This window comes from Rattus rattus, chromosome X, assembly GCF_011064425.1.
Source record: "Rattus rattus isolate New Zealand chromosome X, Rrattus_CSIRO_v1, whole genome shotgun sequence".
NCBI lineage: Eukaryota > Metazoa > Chordata > Mammalia > Rodentia > Muridae > Rattus > Rattus rattus.
Window position 1 is genome coordinate 60579792 of NC_046172.1, and position 14169 is coordinate 60593960.

The 14169-nt window shown below is 39.2% G+C and overlaps 1 protein-coding gene across 3 annotated transcripts in view; it reads right to left on the reverse strand.

The window, feature by feature from the left end:
- Phka1 (phosphorylase kinase regulatory subunit alpha 1) overlaps positions 1-14169 on the reverse strand; it is a 125258-nt gene that overhangs the window by 96967 nt on the left and 14122 nt on the right. For all 3 annotated transcript variants that reach the window (XM_032889574.1, XM_032889572.1, XM_032889573.1), the window contains exons 6-8: positions 8636-8716; positions 5666-5764; positions 4141-4287 (exon numbers count right to left, since the gene is read on the reverse strand). In XM_032889574.1, the coding sequence (XP_032745465.1) occupies positions 4141-4287; positions 5666-5764; positions 8636-8716 (327 nt within the window). The remainder of the gene's footprint in view (positions 1-4140; positions 4288-5665; positions 5765-8635; positions 8717-14169) is intronic.

Consider the following 14169-nt stretch of genomic DNA (forward strand, 5'->3'; position numbering starts at 1 on the left):
GTCCTTGCCCTGCGTAAATGTTTCTTACTTTCCCCCTCCCTCTGTTACCCCTGTTATGGTATAAATTCAGCCTTGAAGAAAAATAAAACTGTCGCCTTGATCAGACTCTTGTCTTGGTGTCCTTCTTCGTGTCTCTTGTCCCCCATTCTCTTCCAGGTATCCCCAGACCCTTCCCATACAAAAACAACCATCCCTCATGATCAACAGGCTTCATCCAGGGATGCAGGGATGGTTTAATATATGGAAATCCATCAACACAATCCACTATGTAAACAAACTCAAAGATAAAAACCACATGTCATTTCATTAGATGCTGAGAAAACATTTGTCAAAATTCAACACCCCATTCATGATAAAAAGGCCTGGAAAGATCAGGAATTAAATGCCCATAACTAAACATAGTAAAAGCAATAAACAGCAAACCAGTAGATAACATCAAATTAAATGAAGAGAAACTTGAAGCAATCAAGTATAAAATTAACTCAAACATATCAGTAGCCTTCCTCTACACAAAAGAGAAACAGGCTGAGAAAGAAATTAGGGAAATGACAGCCTTTGCAATTAGTCCCAAATTATATAAAATATCTTGGTGTGATTTTAACCAAGCAAGTGAAAGATCCGTATGACAAGAATTTCAAGTCTCTGAAGAAAGAAACTGAAGCTCTCAGAAGATGGAAAAATTCCCATGCTCATGGATTGTAAGGATTAATATAGTAAAAAATAATGCATTTTGCCAAAAACAATCTGGATCCAATGTAATCCCCATCAAAATTCCAAACTCAATTCTTCATAGAGTTATAAATTTGCAAATCCATTTGAAAAAAAAAAACCGGATATGGCAAAACTATATCAACAATAAAAGAATTCTTGGGGAATCACTATCCCTGACCTCAAGCAGTATTACAGAGCAATAGTGATTAAAAAATTGTATGGTATTGGTACAGAGACAGGCAGACAGACCAGTGGAATAGAATTGAAGACCCAGAAATGAACCCACACACTTATGGTCACTTGATCTTTGACAAAGGAGCTAAAACCATCCAATGGAATAAAGATAGCATTTTCAGCAAATGGTGCTGGGTTCAACTGGCAGTCCAGCATGTAAGAAGAATGCCCAGATGGACCATTTTTTATCATACTAAAGCTTAAAATCCAAATTAGATCAGGCCTCCACATCCAAACCACAGAAACACTCAAACTAATAGAAAAAAAGTGGGGAAGAGTCTTGAACACATGGGCACTGGAGAAAATTTCCTGAACAAAACACCAATGGCTTATGCTCTAAGATCAAGAATCGACAAATGGGACCTCATAAAACTGCAAAGCTTCTGTAAGGCAAAGGACACTGTGGCTAGGACACAAGGACAACCAATAAATTTGAAAAGATCTTTACTAATTCTACATCTGATAGAGGATTAATATCCAAAATATACAAAGAACTGAAGAAGTTAGACAGCAGGGAGGCAAATAACCCTATTAAAAAAATGGAGTACAGAGCTAAACAAAAAATTCTCAGCTGAGGCATACTGAATGCAAAGAAACACCTAAAGAAATGTTCAAATATCTTTAGTCATAAGGGAAATGTAAATCAAACAACCTTGAGATTTCACCTCACACCAGTGAGAATGGCTAAGATCAAAACTCAGGTGACAAAATGCTGGAGGATGTGGAGAAAGGAACACCCTCCATTGTTGGTGGGATTTACGACTGGTACAACCATTCTGGGAAATCAGTCTGGAGGTTCCTCAGAAAATTGGACATTGAACTGCCTGAGGACCAGCTATACCTCTCTTTGGGCATATACCAAAAGATGCCCCAACATATAAAAAGACACGTGTCCACTATGTTCATACGCAGCCTTATTTATAATAGCCAGAAGCTGGAAAGAACCTAGATGCCCCTTCAACAGAGGAATGGATACAGAAAAATGTGGTACATCTACACAATGGAATATTACTCAGCTATCAAAAAAATGACTTTTATGAAATTCAGGGGCAAATGGATGAACTGGAAAAAATATCATCCTGGAGTGAGCTAACCCAATCACAGAAAGACATACATGGGTATGCACTCATTGATAAGTGGCTATTAGCCCAAATGCTTGAATTACCCCAGATGCCAGAACAAATGAAACTCAAGATGGATGACAAATGTGAATGCTTCACCTTCTTTTTAAAAAGGGAACAAGAATACCCTTGGGAGGGAAGAGAGAGCAAAGATTAAAACAGAGACTGAAGGAACACCATTCAGAGCCTGCCCCACATGTGGCCCATATACAGCCACCCAATTAGACAAGATGGATGAAGCAAAAGAAGGCAGACAGAAGATGCAGATCTCTCCTAGAGACACAGCCAGAATACAGCAAACACAGAGGAATGCAGCAGCAGCAAACTACTGAACTGAGAATAGGACCCTGTTGAAGGAATCAGAGAAAGAACTGAAGAGCTGAAGGGGCTGAGACCCCATATGTACAACAATGCCAAAGCAACCAGACTCTAGGACTAAGCCACTACCTAAAAAGACTATCCCATGGACTGACCCTGGACTCTGACCTCATAAAGCAATGAATATCCTAGTAAAGACCAGTGGAAGGGAAGCCCCTGGGGTCCTGCTAAATTGAACCCCCAGTGAACGTGATTGTTGGGGAGGAAGACAATGGGAGCATGAGGAAACACCACATAGAAGTGGAGGGGAAAACAGAAGGATGTTGGAACCCGGGAAGGGGATGCAATTGAAATGTAAATAAGAAATACTCCAAGTTAGAAAGATGAAAAATATTTAAAAAACAAAAAGAATGGGATTTACCATCCCACAGTCAAAACTCTGACCAGAACTGTTCCTGTCTGAAAAGAACTGAAGGGACAAAAAGTGGAAAGAGCATGAGGTATGGAGTCCAGTGACCAGGCCCCAAAGTGGGATCCAGCTAAAATCGAGGTCCCAAGACCTGAAACGCAAATTCAGGACATAAGGTCACAGAAGCTGCTGACCCTCTGGTTGAGTGGGAAAAGTTCAAGAAGCTGAGGAGGGTGACCCCTGTAGAGACCAGCAGTCTCAATTCCTGGACTCCTGAGGATCTCTCAGACACTGTGTCACCAACCAGGCAGCATACACCAGCTGAGATGAGTCCCCCAATAGATATATAGCAGAGGACAACTGAGTCTGGCCTCCGTGAGAGAAGATGCACCTAACCATCAAGAAACTTGAGGCCCCAAAGAGTGGGGAGGCCTGGTGGGTGGTGATGTCCTCTTGGAAACAGGGTGGGGAGGGTGGTGGGGGGAGGAGGAATGGGATGAGAATCAGCTGGGTGGAGGACTGGGAGGAGGATAATGACTGGAGTATAAAAAAGATATTATAATAATAATAATAATAATAATAATAATAATAATAATAATAATAAAAGAGTCACTTTCTAGTCTGTATTTCAGTTTTACTACCATATCATTTTTGACAGTTTAAATTTACTTTTTTGTTCCACATATTCATGAGATTGGGCAACAGTCGTTGTCTCACGCAGGGTGTTGCCTCATGCCCAAGGTCTCCAGAACTACATCTTATTGATAATTTTCCTCTAATTCTTTTAATCAATTATTTTCTTCACCTGTTTTTCTTTTTCAGACTGTCGCTATTGCATGGGTGTACAGTATGTATAACCTCTGTGAACTGTTCTTAGCTCTTAGCAAAATATACTTGATCATTCATACTCAGACCTTACTAGCTTGTTCTCTTTCACTGCTGAGTAATAAATATTCAAGGGGATATAGTAAAAATAATGTTTCTTAGTTGAAAGTTGTTTCCAGACTTTTGCAATTATGGCTGAAGCTGCTATAAACAGTTGTGAACTTATACAGTGTGAGTATATACTATCATTTTTCGGAAGATACTGAGGAATAAGGATGCTTGTTGAATCACACATTACAAATATGTTTAAATTCCTAGGAAAATACCAACTGTTTTCCTAAGTGGATGTACCATTTCCAACAGTCGTAACCGCAGAAGCTTTTGAGAGTTTTATAAAATACTTCTTACAAGAGTATAACCTGGGAAAGGACCCTGGCATATGTAATACTCAAGGGTCCTAAAGGCACTAATCTCCCTTTAAAGTCACAGCTCTGAAGGGAAGGAAGCCACATGTGGACATACCTGAAGTTTGGTGATGATCTCCTGTTTGGTGATCTCCACCAAATGACTGTCCTCTACAGCAAAGGCTGGGAAAGAGACCACTGACAGCAGACTGGCATCAACTTCTTTGGATGTTGAAGCCCTGGGCAGTAGTGAATTCAGGATCGACTAAGAGAAAGGCAATAAATAAAGGTAAGAAATAGCTTTGTTACTAAATGCACCTACAAGTGAAGACTTTGGTTCCCAAATGATGTATATGGAAATAAAATCGAAGAATAGCCTCCAACCTTTATTAAATAGGAGACCTTAAAGAAACATGGCATAACATATCTTCTTAATCTTGATTCAGTATTCCCCATGCTGATTGGAGAATGCTTATAATAAAACCCTAACATCTGTGGGATGCATGTTCTGTTGGTTCTAAGGCCAAGACATATATATATATATATATATATATATATATATATATATAACCTCTAGCTAGAAAAAGATTAAGCATTGGCTGTTCTTCTAGAGGATTGAGTAGTTCACAACTATCCATAATGCCAACATCTCTTTATGACTTCATGGGCATCAGGAATGAATGTGGTACAGGTATGCATTCAGGGAAAAAAATCCACGTGAATATACGTGAATAATATATGTGAAAAATATACGTGAATAATAAAAAATTTTAAATAATAAAACTAAGACAAAATACAGCAGTTAGGCAGAGTAGGGAAGGAGAGATATGCCTCTGAGATATTTTCAGAATAATTTTCAGCAAGTGTGGAAGATAATGGGCTTCATTATATTTTCCGACTTTGCACTTGGTTCCTATTCACTGTCCATCCTCTCCCTGCCCCCGCATTCGTCCACTAGTCTTCTCCCTAGCCACAACAGCTCGCCCTTCTTCTCCCATGACATACTTTATCCACAGAAAACGTTTTCAAAACTAGAAGTTTAATTTATATTCACTAGGATATCAGAGGACATAATCAGGGTCTGAAGAAGGGGAGAAATTTCATATGCCAGGGAAAAGAAACTTTCAATATAGGCAGCAATTATAAACAACACTAAGAATGGAATTTTACCAGATGTAGAACTCTCATGGACCTGTCCAGCACCACGTCTGCCTGCAGAGTACTATGCTTCCTACCATGATGATTATGGATTGAACCTCTGAACTGTAAGCGAGTCCCAATTAAATGGTGTCCTTTACAAGACTTGCCTTGTTCATGTGTCTCTTCACAGCATGGAAACCCTAACTAAGATACCCATAATCTATCTCATAGCTAATGCTATTCCAGATTTATCTGACTATAGAATTCTTGATAAAGATTTCTGATCACATGGGAATAATCACAAGATGGGCTGCTCTCTTTAAGCTAAAGCCTATGCTAAGTCTGACTCTGAGCAAGAATAAAATTTGCGGGCGTTGGGGATTTAGCTCAGTGGTAGAGCGCTTGCCTAGCATGCGCAAGGCCCTGGGTTCGGTCCCCAGTTCTGAAAAAAAGGAAAAAAAAAAGAATAAAATTTGCTATGACATGGTCCAGTCCTTCTTTACCTGGCAGTGTTGTACTTCGTCAGCCAGGACATGGATAACTGATTGCGGCCCACCTTTCACACCAAACAAGTCTAATTCATCTAGTGCTTCCAGGGCTGCCTATAAGAAGCAATGGAAGAAAGGATTTCAGTGGCTTAGTATATGCGAGGCACTGGATTCAAATCCCAGAACTGAAAAAAAAAAGAGAAAGAAAATCAAGAATGAGATATATTATATATATTTTTCTTCCTAGTAAATAAATGTTGCATGATGTTGCTTTTGAATGTATTTGATGAAACAGAAAATAAAATAACATTCTTTGTTCCTAGGAGCTTGTGATTTGTACTTTGACTCCCATACTGCCCAGGGAAAATTAGAACAGAGTTTGTATCACTATCCAGTCAAGCAGCTCTCCTACTCTCATACCCTCAGGGTAGACCTCAGGCAACCCCAACAACCAGGGCCAGTTCTACTCTGCTGCTCAGGCAAAGTGCAGGTCCCCTCTCCTGAGTGTTGTACCTGCTGAGGGAAATGGCCAGTTTCTCCCAAGCATTAATTTCTTGATGTAGAATCAGTGGCTTAAAGTATGTGAACAATTTTTGAGACATAATACTAAACTGCTTTTTATGCACATTATTCCAATGTAACTCATCACTTGCGGTATATGACAATATTCTTAATATAAGGAATGTAAATTTTCTCCATATATCTATCCATATACCTATCTAAGACATGGTTTCTCTGTGTAGCCCTGGCCATCCTGGAACTTGATCTGTAGTCCAAGCTGGCCTAGAACCCAGAGATCCACTTGCCTCTGCTTCATGATGATGGGATTAAAGGCTTGAGCCACCACCTCCCCATATCTACATTGATTTTAGAAGGTGTTGGTTTTTATTCACTTGCATTAAACTGCCAAGAAGGTTAAATATTATCTTAAGTATATAATGATTATCTATAATTCCTTAATTATGAGGCCAACCTGACCTTGTCTTGAGAGAGTACGAAGCAGTTGTGGATGCTTCCCTGGAGAAATAACACCTAAACTGAGAAACCTAAAGGACAAGTAGAAGTTGACAGAGCACAAAATACACATTAACAGCAATAGGAAATTTAAGGCAGATAAAACTAGTAGACAGCACCTTAATGAACTGATCAGAGATAGGATCAATGGTAATGGGACCAAATTTATACCATGCATTTCCTGATGTTAGATGAGGGATACGGTAATGTTTTTGTGGTGGTCTCCCTAAAAACACATGTCAATCATGAAAAGATACTACACAAAATAAAAGTAGTTGTCTGTAGTACATGGAATAACCAGTCTAAGGTTGTGTAGGAAAAGTAAAGGGGACATGGAGTGGTGTGGGAAGCTCGGAGTAGGGTGGCACACAGGTAATCCTCGGGAGGCAAAGGCATGAGGATCAGTTCAAGGTGACCTCCAGAGGTAAGTACAGTGAGTTCAAGGCCACCATGGTCTATGAGAGACCTTACCACAAACAAACAAGAAATGTGTAGTAAGTATTAAAGGTACTCTACACCAGTAGTAGAGTATGTAGGCATAAGACTCCAGCCTAAAGACCAAACCAAACTAATCAATAAAACAAAAGTTACTCTGTATTTTTCAAAAATGCCAATGTCATAAAGGTCAAGAATTATAAACTATTGCTCTAGATTGGCTGAGCCAAAAAAGATGTTATGACAAAATGTAACTTGTTACCCTGCTCTGGATACTGTGTCACAAGGCTTTTTATTTTATCATAAATGACATTATTGGGAAAAATTTTTAAAACTGAATAAATCCTGTGGTATGTATAATCACTTAGTTCCTGGTTTTGATGAACATACCATGGTCACAAGAGTCTTTGAGGAACTACACAATGAAGTGTTGAGTAGTAGTAGTTCATCATGTCTGTAGTTTGTGTACTTTCAACTAGCTTGAATTGTTCTTTTCTTTCTGATTTTTATATTTTACTTCTCCTAACTTGGTTTTAAACTTTCAGTATTAATATGATAAGTATATATTGTATTTACTTCTTATAAAACATTCTGCATCTTTCCTGTTAAATACAAGTGGCTGAGCCAGGCACACTTAACATAGTAATGTTTGAATTTACTCCTGCTGTCCTGCTTTATTTATTCTTACTTTTTCTAGAGAACATAAGAGCCAGTAGGCTGAAAAGACATGGCCAAGTGGAAAGGGGTGTTGGGAGCGATGCCCTTGAAGCTCTCCATTGTTGATGTTAGAATTAAGTATGACTGGGTTCATGGAAAATCCCCAGCCAGCTGCAGAAGACTAATACAAATCTGGTGGTCAGGATAAATAATAATATGATAAAATTCTCCTGCTGACTAATAGATATGACAAACCTGTGACATTTCTAACATCCTGTCAATATCAGCCGATTCCCTGACCACACGAATACTGTGTCCTTGGCCTGTGTAAATGTTTCTTATTTCCCCCTTCCCTCTGTTACCCATGTTATGGTATAAATTCAGCCTTGGGGAAAAATAAAATTGTTGCCTTGATCAGACTCTTGTCTTGGCGTCCTTCTTCACGTCTCTTGTCCCCTATTCTCTTCCAGGTACCCCTGGACCCTTCACTTACAAAGGGGATGATGACATGGGAGACAGAGAAGAGTTCATGGGGTGGAGGACTGTGAGGTAGCTACCTGATACCGAGCTTGGGGAACTGGACTATTGGCAGGAAAAGAACTTCCTTAGCTTATGCAATGGCAAAAATGGTGACTACTGTTTAAAATTTGTTTTTCTTGTAAGATACATAGAGACATGCCACAAAAGTCATATGATATCAAATTTGAAACTCATAAAAAGTTTTTAATATATATTCATAGTTTCATGGAAGAATCTGAATTTTGTCTGTGGTTTAAAGAACAATTTGATGGGTCAACATGTATATTAAGATTTTTATCTCTGACAAAGGTAATTAAACTCCATTGACCAGACTTGATAAAAATAAGAAAGAAAATGTACCTTGGCCATTCCAACTGAACTTGCATTCAATTCCGAGATGCCTTGGTTTGTCTTATCTCCACGTTCCCATATCCCAAAGTCCTGGCAAATAATAATCAAGTATAACTATAATCAAACAATAACTACTGAACATTCAAAAGATGTATAATTCTTGAATAAAAATATTAATAGCACCACATTTTCTACATACACATTCACACATGCATGCCTCTGCATTGGCTATTAAGGAGCAGATGATGACCTAAGTTAAATTGGGGCCTCTAAGAAGTTGGTCATCTCTTTAACACTTAATGAGGAAGTCTAAGAAATTGAACTCACATCATCTAGAAACACTTCTAAAGTTTTTCCCAAAGGAGATTCCCATAAAGTCTAGCACATGGAGGCCAAATAGCAATAGGTATTTTTATGTCATACATACATTCTAATCTTAATCTCTTGGTGCTTACAGAAATGGAGGAAATTCAAAAAATCATCAGATCCTACTACAAAAGCCTATACACAACAAAACTGGAAAATCTAGATAAAATGGATGGTTTTCTAGACAGATACCAGGTACCAAAGTTAAATCAGGATCAGATAACCATCTAAACAGTTCCATAACTCCTAAAGAAATAGAAGCAGTTATTAAGTCTCCCAAGCAAAAAAAGCCCAGGACCAGGTGGGTTTAGTGGAGAACTCTATCAAACCTTCATAGAAGACCTAATATCAATACTCTTCAAACTATTCCACAAAATAGAAACAGAAGGAACACTACCCAATTCCTTCTATGAAGCCACAATTACTCTTATACCTAAACCACACAAGGAATCAACAAAGAGAACTTCAGACCAATTTCCTTTATGAATATCGATGTGAAAATAATCATTAAAATTCTCACAAACTGAATCCAAGAACACATCAAAATGATCATCCATCATGATCAAGTAGGCTTCATCCCAGGGATGCAGGGATGGTTCAATATATGGAAATCCATCAATGTAATCCACTATATAAACAAACTCAAAGAAAAAAAAACACATGATCGTCTCATTAGATATTGAGAAAGCATTTGACAAAATTGAACACCCCCCTCATGTTAAAAGCCTTGGAAAGATCAGGAATTCCAGGCCCATACCTAAAAGCAACATACAGCAAACAAGTAGCCAAGATCAAAGTAAATGGAGAAAAACTTGACAATCCCACTAAAATCGGACTACACAAAGACATCCTACTCTCTCCCTACTTATTCAATATAGTACAAGTCCCAGATCAGGACAACAAAAGAAGGTGAAAGGGATACAAATTGGAAAGGGAGAAGTCAAAATATCATTATTTGCAGATTATATGATAGCATACTTAAGTGATCCCAAAAGTTCCGACAGAGAACTACTAAGCCTGATAAACAACTTCAGCAAAGTGCCTGGATATAAAATTAACTCAAACAAATCATTGCCTTCCTCTACTCAAAGGATAAACAGTCTGAGAAAGAAATTAGGAAAACAACTCCCTTCACAATAACCACAGATAATATAAAATATCTTGGGGTAACTCTAACCAAGCAAGTGAGAGATCTGTATGATAAGAACTTAAAGTCTCTCAAGAAAGTAATTGAAGAAGATCTCAGAAAATGAAGAGATCTCTCATGCTCATAGATTGGCAGAATTAACATAGTAAAAATGGCCATCTACCAAACACAATCTACATATTTAATGCAATCCCCATCAAAATCCCAACACAATTCTTCAAAGACATGAAAAGAGCAATTCTCAAATTCATCTGGAAATGCAAAAACAAAAAACAAAAAACAAAACCAAACCCAAAAACCAAAAACAAACAAACAAACAAAAAACAGAATAGTGAAAACAATTCATAACAGTAAAAGAATTGCTGGGGGAATCACAATTCCTGACCTCAAGCTCTCCTACAGAGAAACAGTGATTAAAAACTGCATGGTATTGGTATAGAGACAGACAGGTTGATCAATGGACTAGAACTGAGGACCCAGAAATAAAACCACCCACTTACGCACACTTAATCTTTGACAAAGAAGCCAAAAAAAATATACAGTGGAAAAAAAGAAAGCATCTTCAATAAATGGTGCTGGTCTAACTGGCTGTCTGTATGTAGAAAATGAAAATAGATCCATATTTGTCACCTTGCACAAAGCTCAAGTCCAAGTGGATCAAGGACCTCAACATAAAACCAGATACACTGAATCTAATAGAAGAGAAAGTAAGAAAGAGTCTTGAACTCATTAGCACAGGGGGATATTTCCTAAACAGAACTGCAATGGCTCATGCTATAAGATCAAGAATTGATAAATGGGACCTTATGAAACTGGAAAGCTTCTGTAAGGCAAAGGACATAGTCAATAAGACAAATTGGCAACCTATAGATTGAGATAAAAATCTCCACTAACCCCACATCCAGTAGAGGGCTAATATTCAAAATATATAAAGAACTCAAGAAGCTAACCACTAAAAATAACCCAAACAACCCAATCAAAAAATGGGGTATAGAACGAAACAGAGAATTCACAACAGAGGAATCTCGAATGGCTGAGAAGCACCTAAAGCAATGTTCAAAGTCCTTAGTGATCAGAGGAATGCAAATCAAAACAACCCTGAGACTCCACCTCACACCAGTCAGAATGGCTAAGATCAAAGCCTCAGGTTGGCAAGGATGTGGTAAAAGAGGAACACTCCTCCATTGTTGGTAGATTGCAAAGTTGTACAACCATTCTGGTGATCAATTTGGGGGTTCCTCAGAAAATTGGAAATAGACCTACTTAAAGACCCAGAAATACCACTTTTGGGAATATACCCAAAAGATACCCCACCATGCCACAGAGGCACATGTTCCACTATGCTCATAGCTGCTTTATTTGTGATAGTGAGAAGCTGGAAACAACCCAGAGGTCCCACAACAGAAGAATGGAAACAGAAAATGTGGTTCATTTACACAATAGAATGCTACTCAGCTATTAAGAACCAGGGCATCCTGAGCTTTGCAGGCAAATGGATGGAAGTAGGAAATAACATCCTGAGTGAGGTAACTCAGACCCAAAGGGACATGCACAATATGTCATTACTAATAAGTGAATATTAGCCCCAAAAAGGTACAGAATACCCAGGATACAATCCACAGAACTCAAAAAGTTCAACAAGCTGAGGGGACACCTCAGTCCCACTTGGGAGGGAGAAGAAAGCAACCACAAGGGGGGAGGGAGAGAGGGACAGGGGAGGAAAGAGGGATGGGGGTAGGAGGAGAGGGGAACATAATCTGGTATTGGGTGGGGGGGAGAGGTTGAAGCCCTGAGCACCAGCAGAAAGAATGGAAACAGGCAACCTCAGGAGGAAGGAGGTTGGGAGGATCCCCCAGAATGAATCAGAGACCTGGTAAATGAAAGACTTTCAGGACTCAAAGGTGGTGACCCTAGATGAAATGCCCTACAATGGGGAGAGGGAACTTGTTGAGCCCTACCTCCAGCAGAAAGACAGGGCATCAAGTGAGGGATGGGGTTGCTATACCACAGTCAAAACTCTGACCATAATTCTTCTTATCTTAAAGAAATGCAGGGATGGAGAAGAGCCTGAGGAAAAGAAGGTCCAGCAAAGTGGAATCCAGATCAAGGGGAGGCCCTAAGACCTGACACCATTACTGAGGCTATGGGGCACTCACAAAAAGGGACCTACCATGAATGCTCTTTAAAAGACCCAACAAGCAGCTGAAAGAGTCAGATGCAGATATGTGCTCCCAACCAATGAACAGAAGCTGCTGACCCCTGTGGTTGAATTAGGGAGAAGCTGGAGGAAGCTGAGGAGGAGGACAACCCTTAGGAGGACCAGCAGTCTCAACTAACCTGGACCCCCGAGGTCTCTCAGACACTGGACCACCAACCAGGCAGCATACACCAGCTGAGATGAGACCTCCAACATGTATACAGCAGAGGACTCCTGGGCCTGGGTTCAGTCAGAGAAGATGGACCTGACCCTCAAGAGACTGGAGACGCCAGGAAGTTTAGAGATCTGGTGGGGTAGAGAGGGTGGGAACATCTTCATGGAGATGGAGGTGGGGTGGGGTGGGAGGAGGTATGGGATGTGGAACAGTTGGAGGGTGAACAAAGAGGGGAATAAAATCTGGAGTCTAAAAATAAATAAATAAAAAATGTACAATACATGCATTATCTTCCTCAGTGCTTACTTTTAAAAAAAATGCTTTTTATTTTTATTTTACATACATTGGTGCTTTGCTTGCATGTATGTCTGTGTGAGGGATCAGATTCCCCGGAACCGGAGTTTCAAACAGTCAAACAGTTGTGAGCTGCTGTGTGGGTGCTGGGAATTCAACCTGGGTTCTCTGGAAGTGCTCTTAACTATCAAGCCATCTCGCTACCCTTAGTCTTTACATTTAACAGACGATGAAACTAAGTTACAAGAACAACAGCAAGTAACTCACCCAGTAGTTGATAAGTGTCAGAATCCAGAGTACGTTCTAAGGAGTTCCACTCCAAAACCTACTCTTAGTCATAGCTATAAACATCCCCTTGGCAATATAAAAATAATTAAAATTAAACTAATAACTTTTTATTTTTTTAAAAAACTTCAGGATTACAAAATTGCAAAAATAGTACAATGCATCCCCTAATGCTTTTGATCTTGTTTTGCCTAATGTTAATGTTGAATATAACCACAGTATAACTGTTAAAGCTAAGGACTCAAGTCAACTAAGCAACTGAGTTAACTATGGACTTCATGCCTGTACCTCCTGAGAGCTGGAATTGTAAGCATATACAACCATGCCTGACTAGTGCTTTTTCTACATTCCAAGATTCAACTGCATTCCTGCCATGTCTCCTTAGTGACTTCCATCAATAGTGCTTTCTCAAATCTTGTCCTTTGTGACCTTGACACTAAGTAAAAACTACTCAAAGTCAAATAGTTTGGTTAGCACTAGCATTTCCCATTTTACTTTTCTCTTTTTAATTAATACATACTTTGACAGCGTTCAGTACAATACAAATATCACCAGGTAGGGTTGCTCCTGGTTGCAAACCTGAGATGAGACTCTATCTCAGAAAAACAACAGGATGATCGTGCAAATACCGTGCTTCTCCTTAGACAACCAGCCACCGATCTAGCATTCTACCTTAACTGCTTACAGCAAGTGCAGTTTGGATGATAATTCTCATCTATTTTCCTGGCTACTTCTATGGTCATTAATTATAATACTTCTCCAAGGAAGGCAGCTCATTATTCCCTGTTTTTTCTTGTTTAGTTGTTTATTTATTGGTGTGTATACATGCCTGCGTGCGTGTGTGCATTTACATGTGTGTGTGTGCGCCCGTGCGCATGTGTGCACATGTTCATTCTTTAGTGCATATGTGGCACTCAGAAGACGACTCTCTGGATTCGGTTTTCCCCTTCTACCTTTACATAGGTTCCAGGGATTGAATACAGGCTGTCAGGCTTATATGTCAAAAACTTTGCCACTCTACCGATCTTTTATTCAATTATTTAATGTTAGTATAACTTTATGGATATTTAGACTTCTGC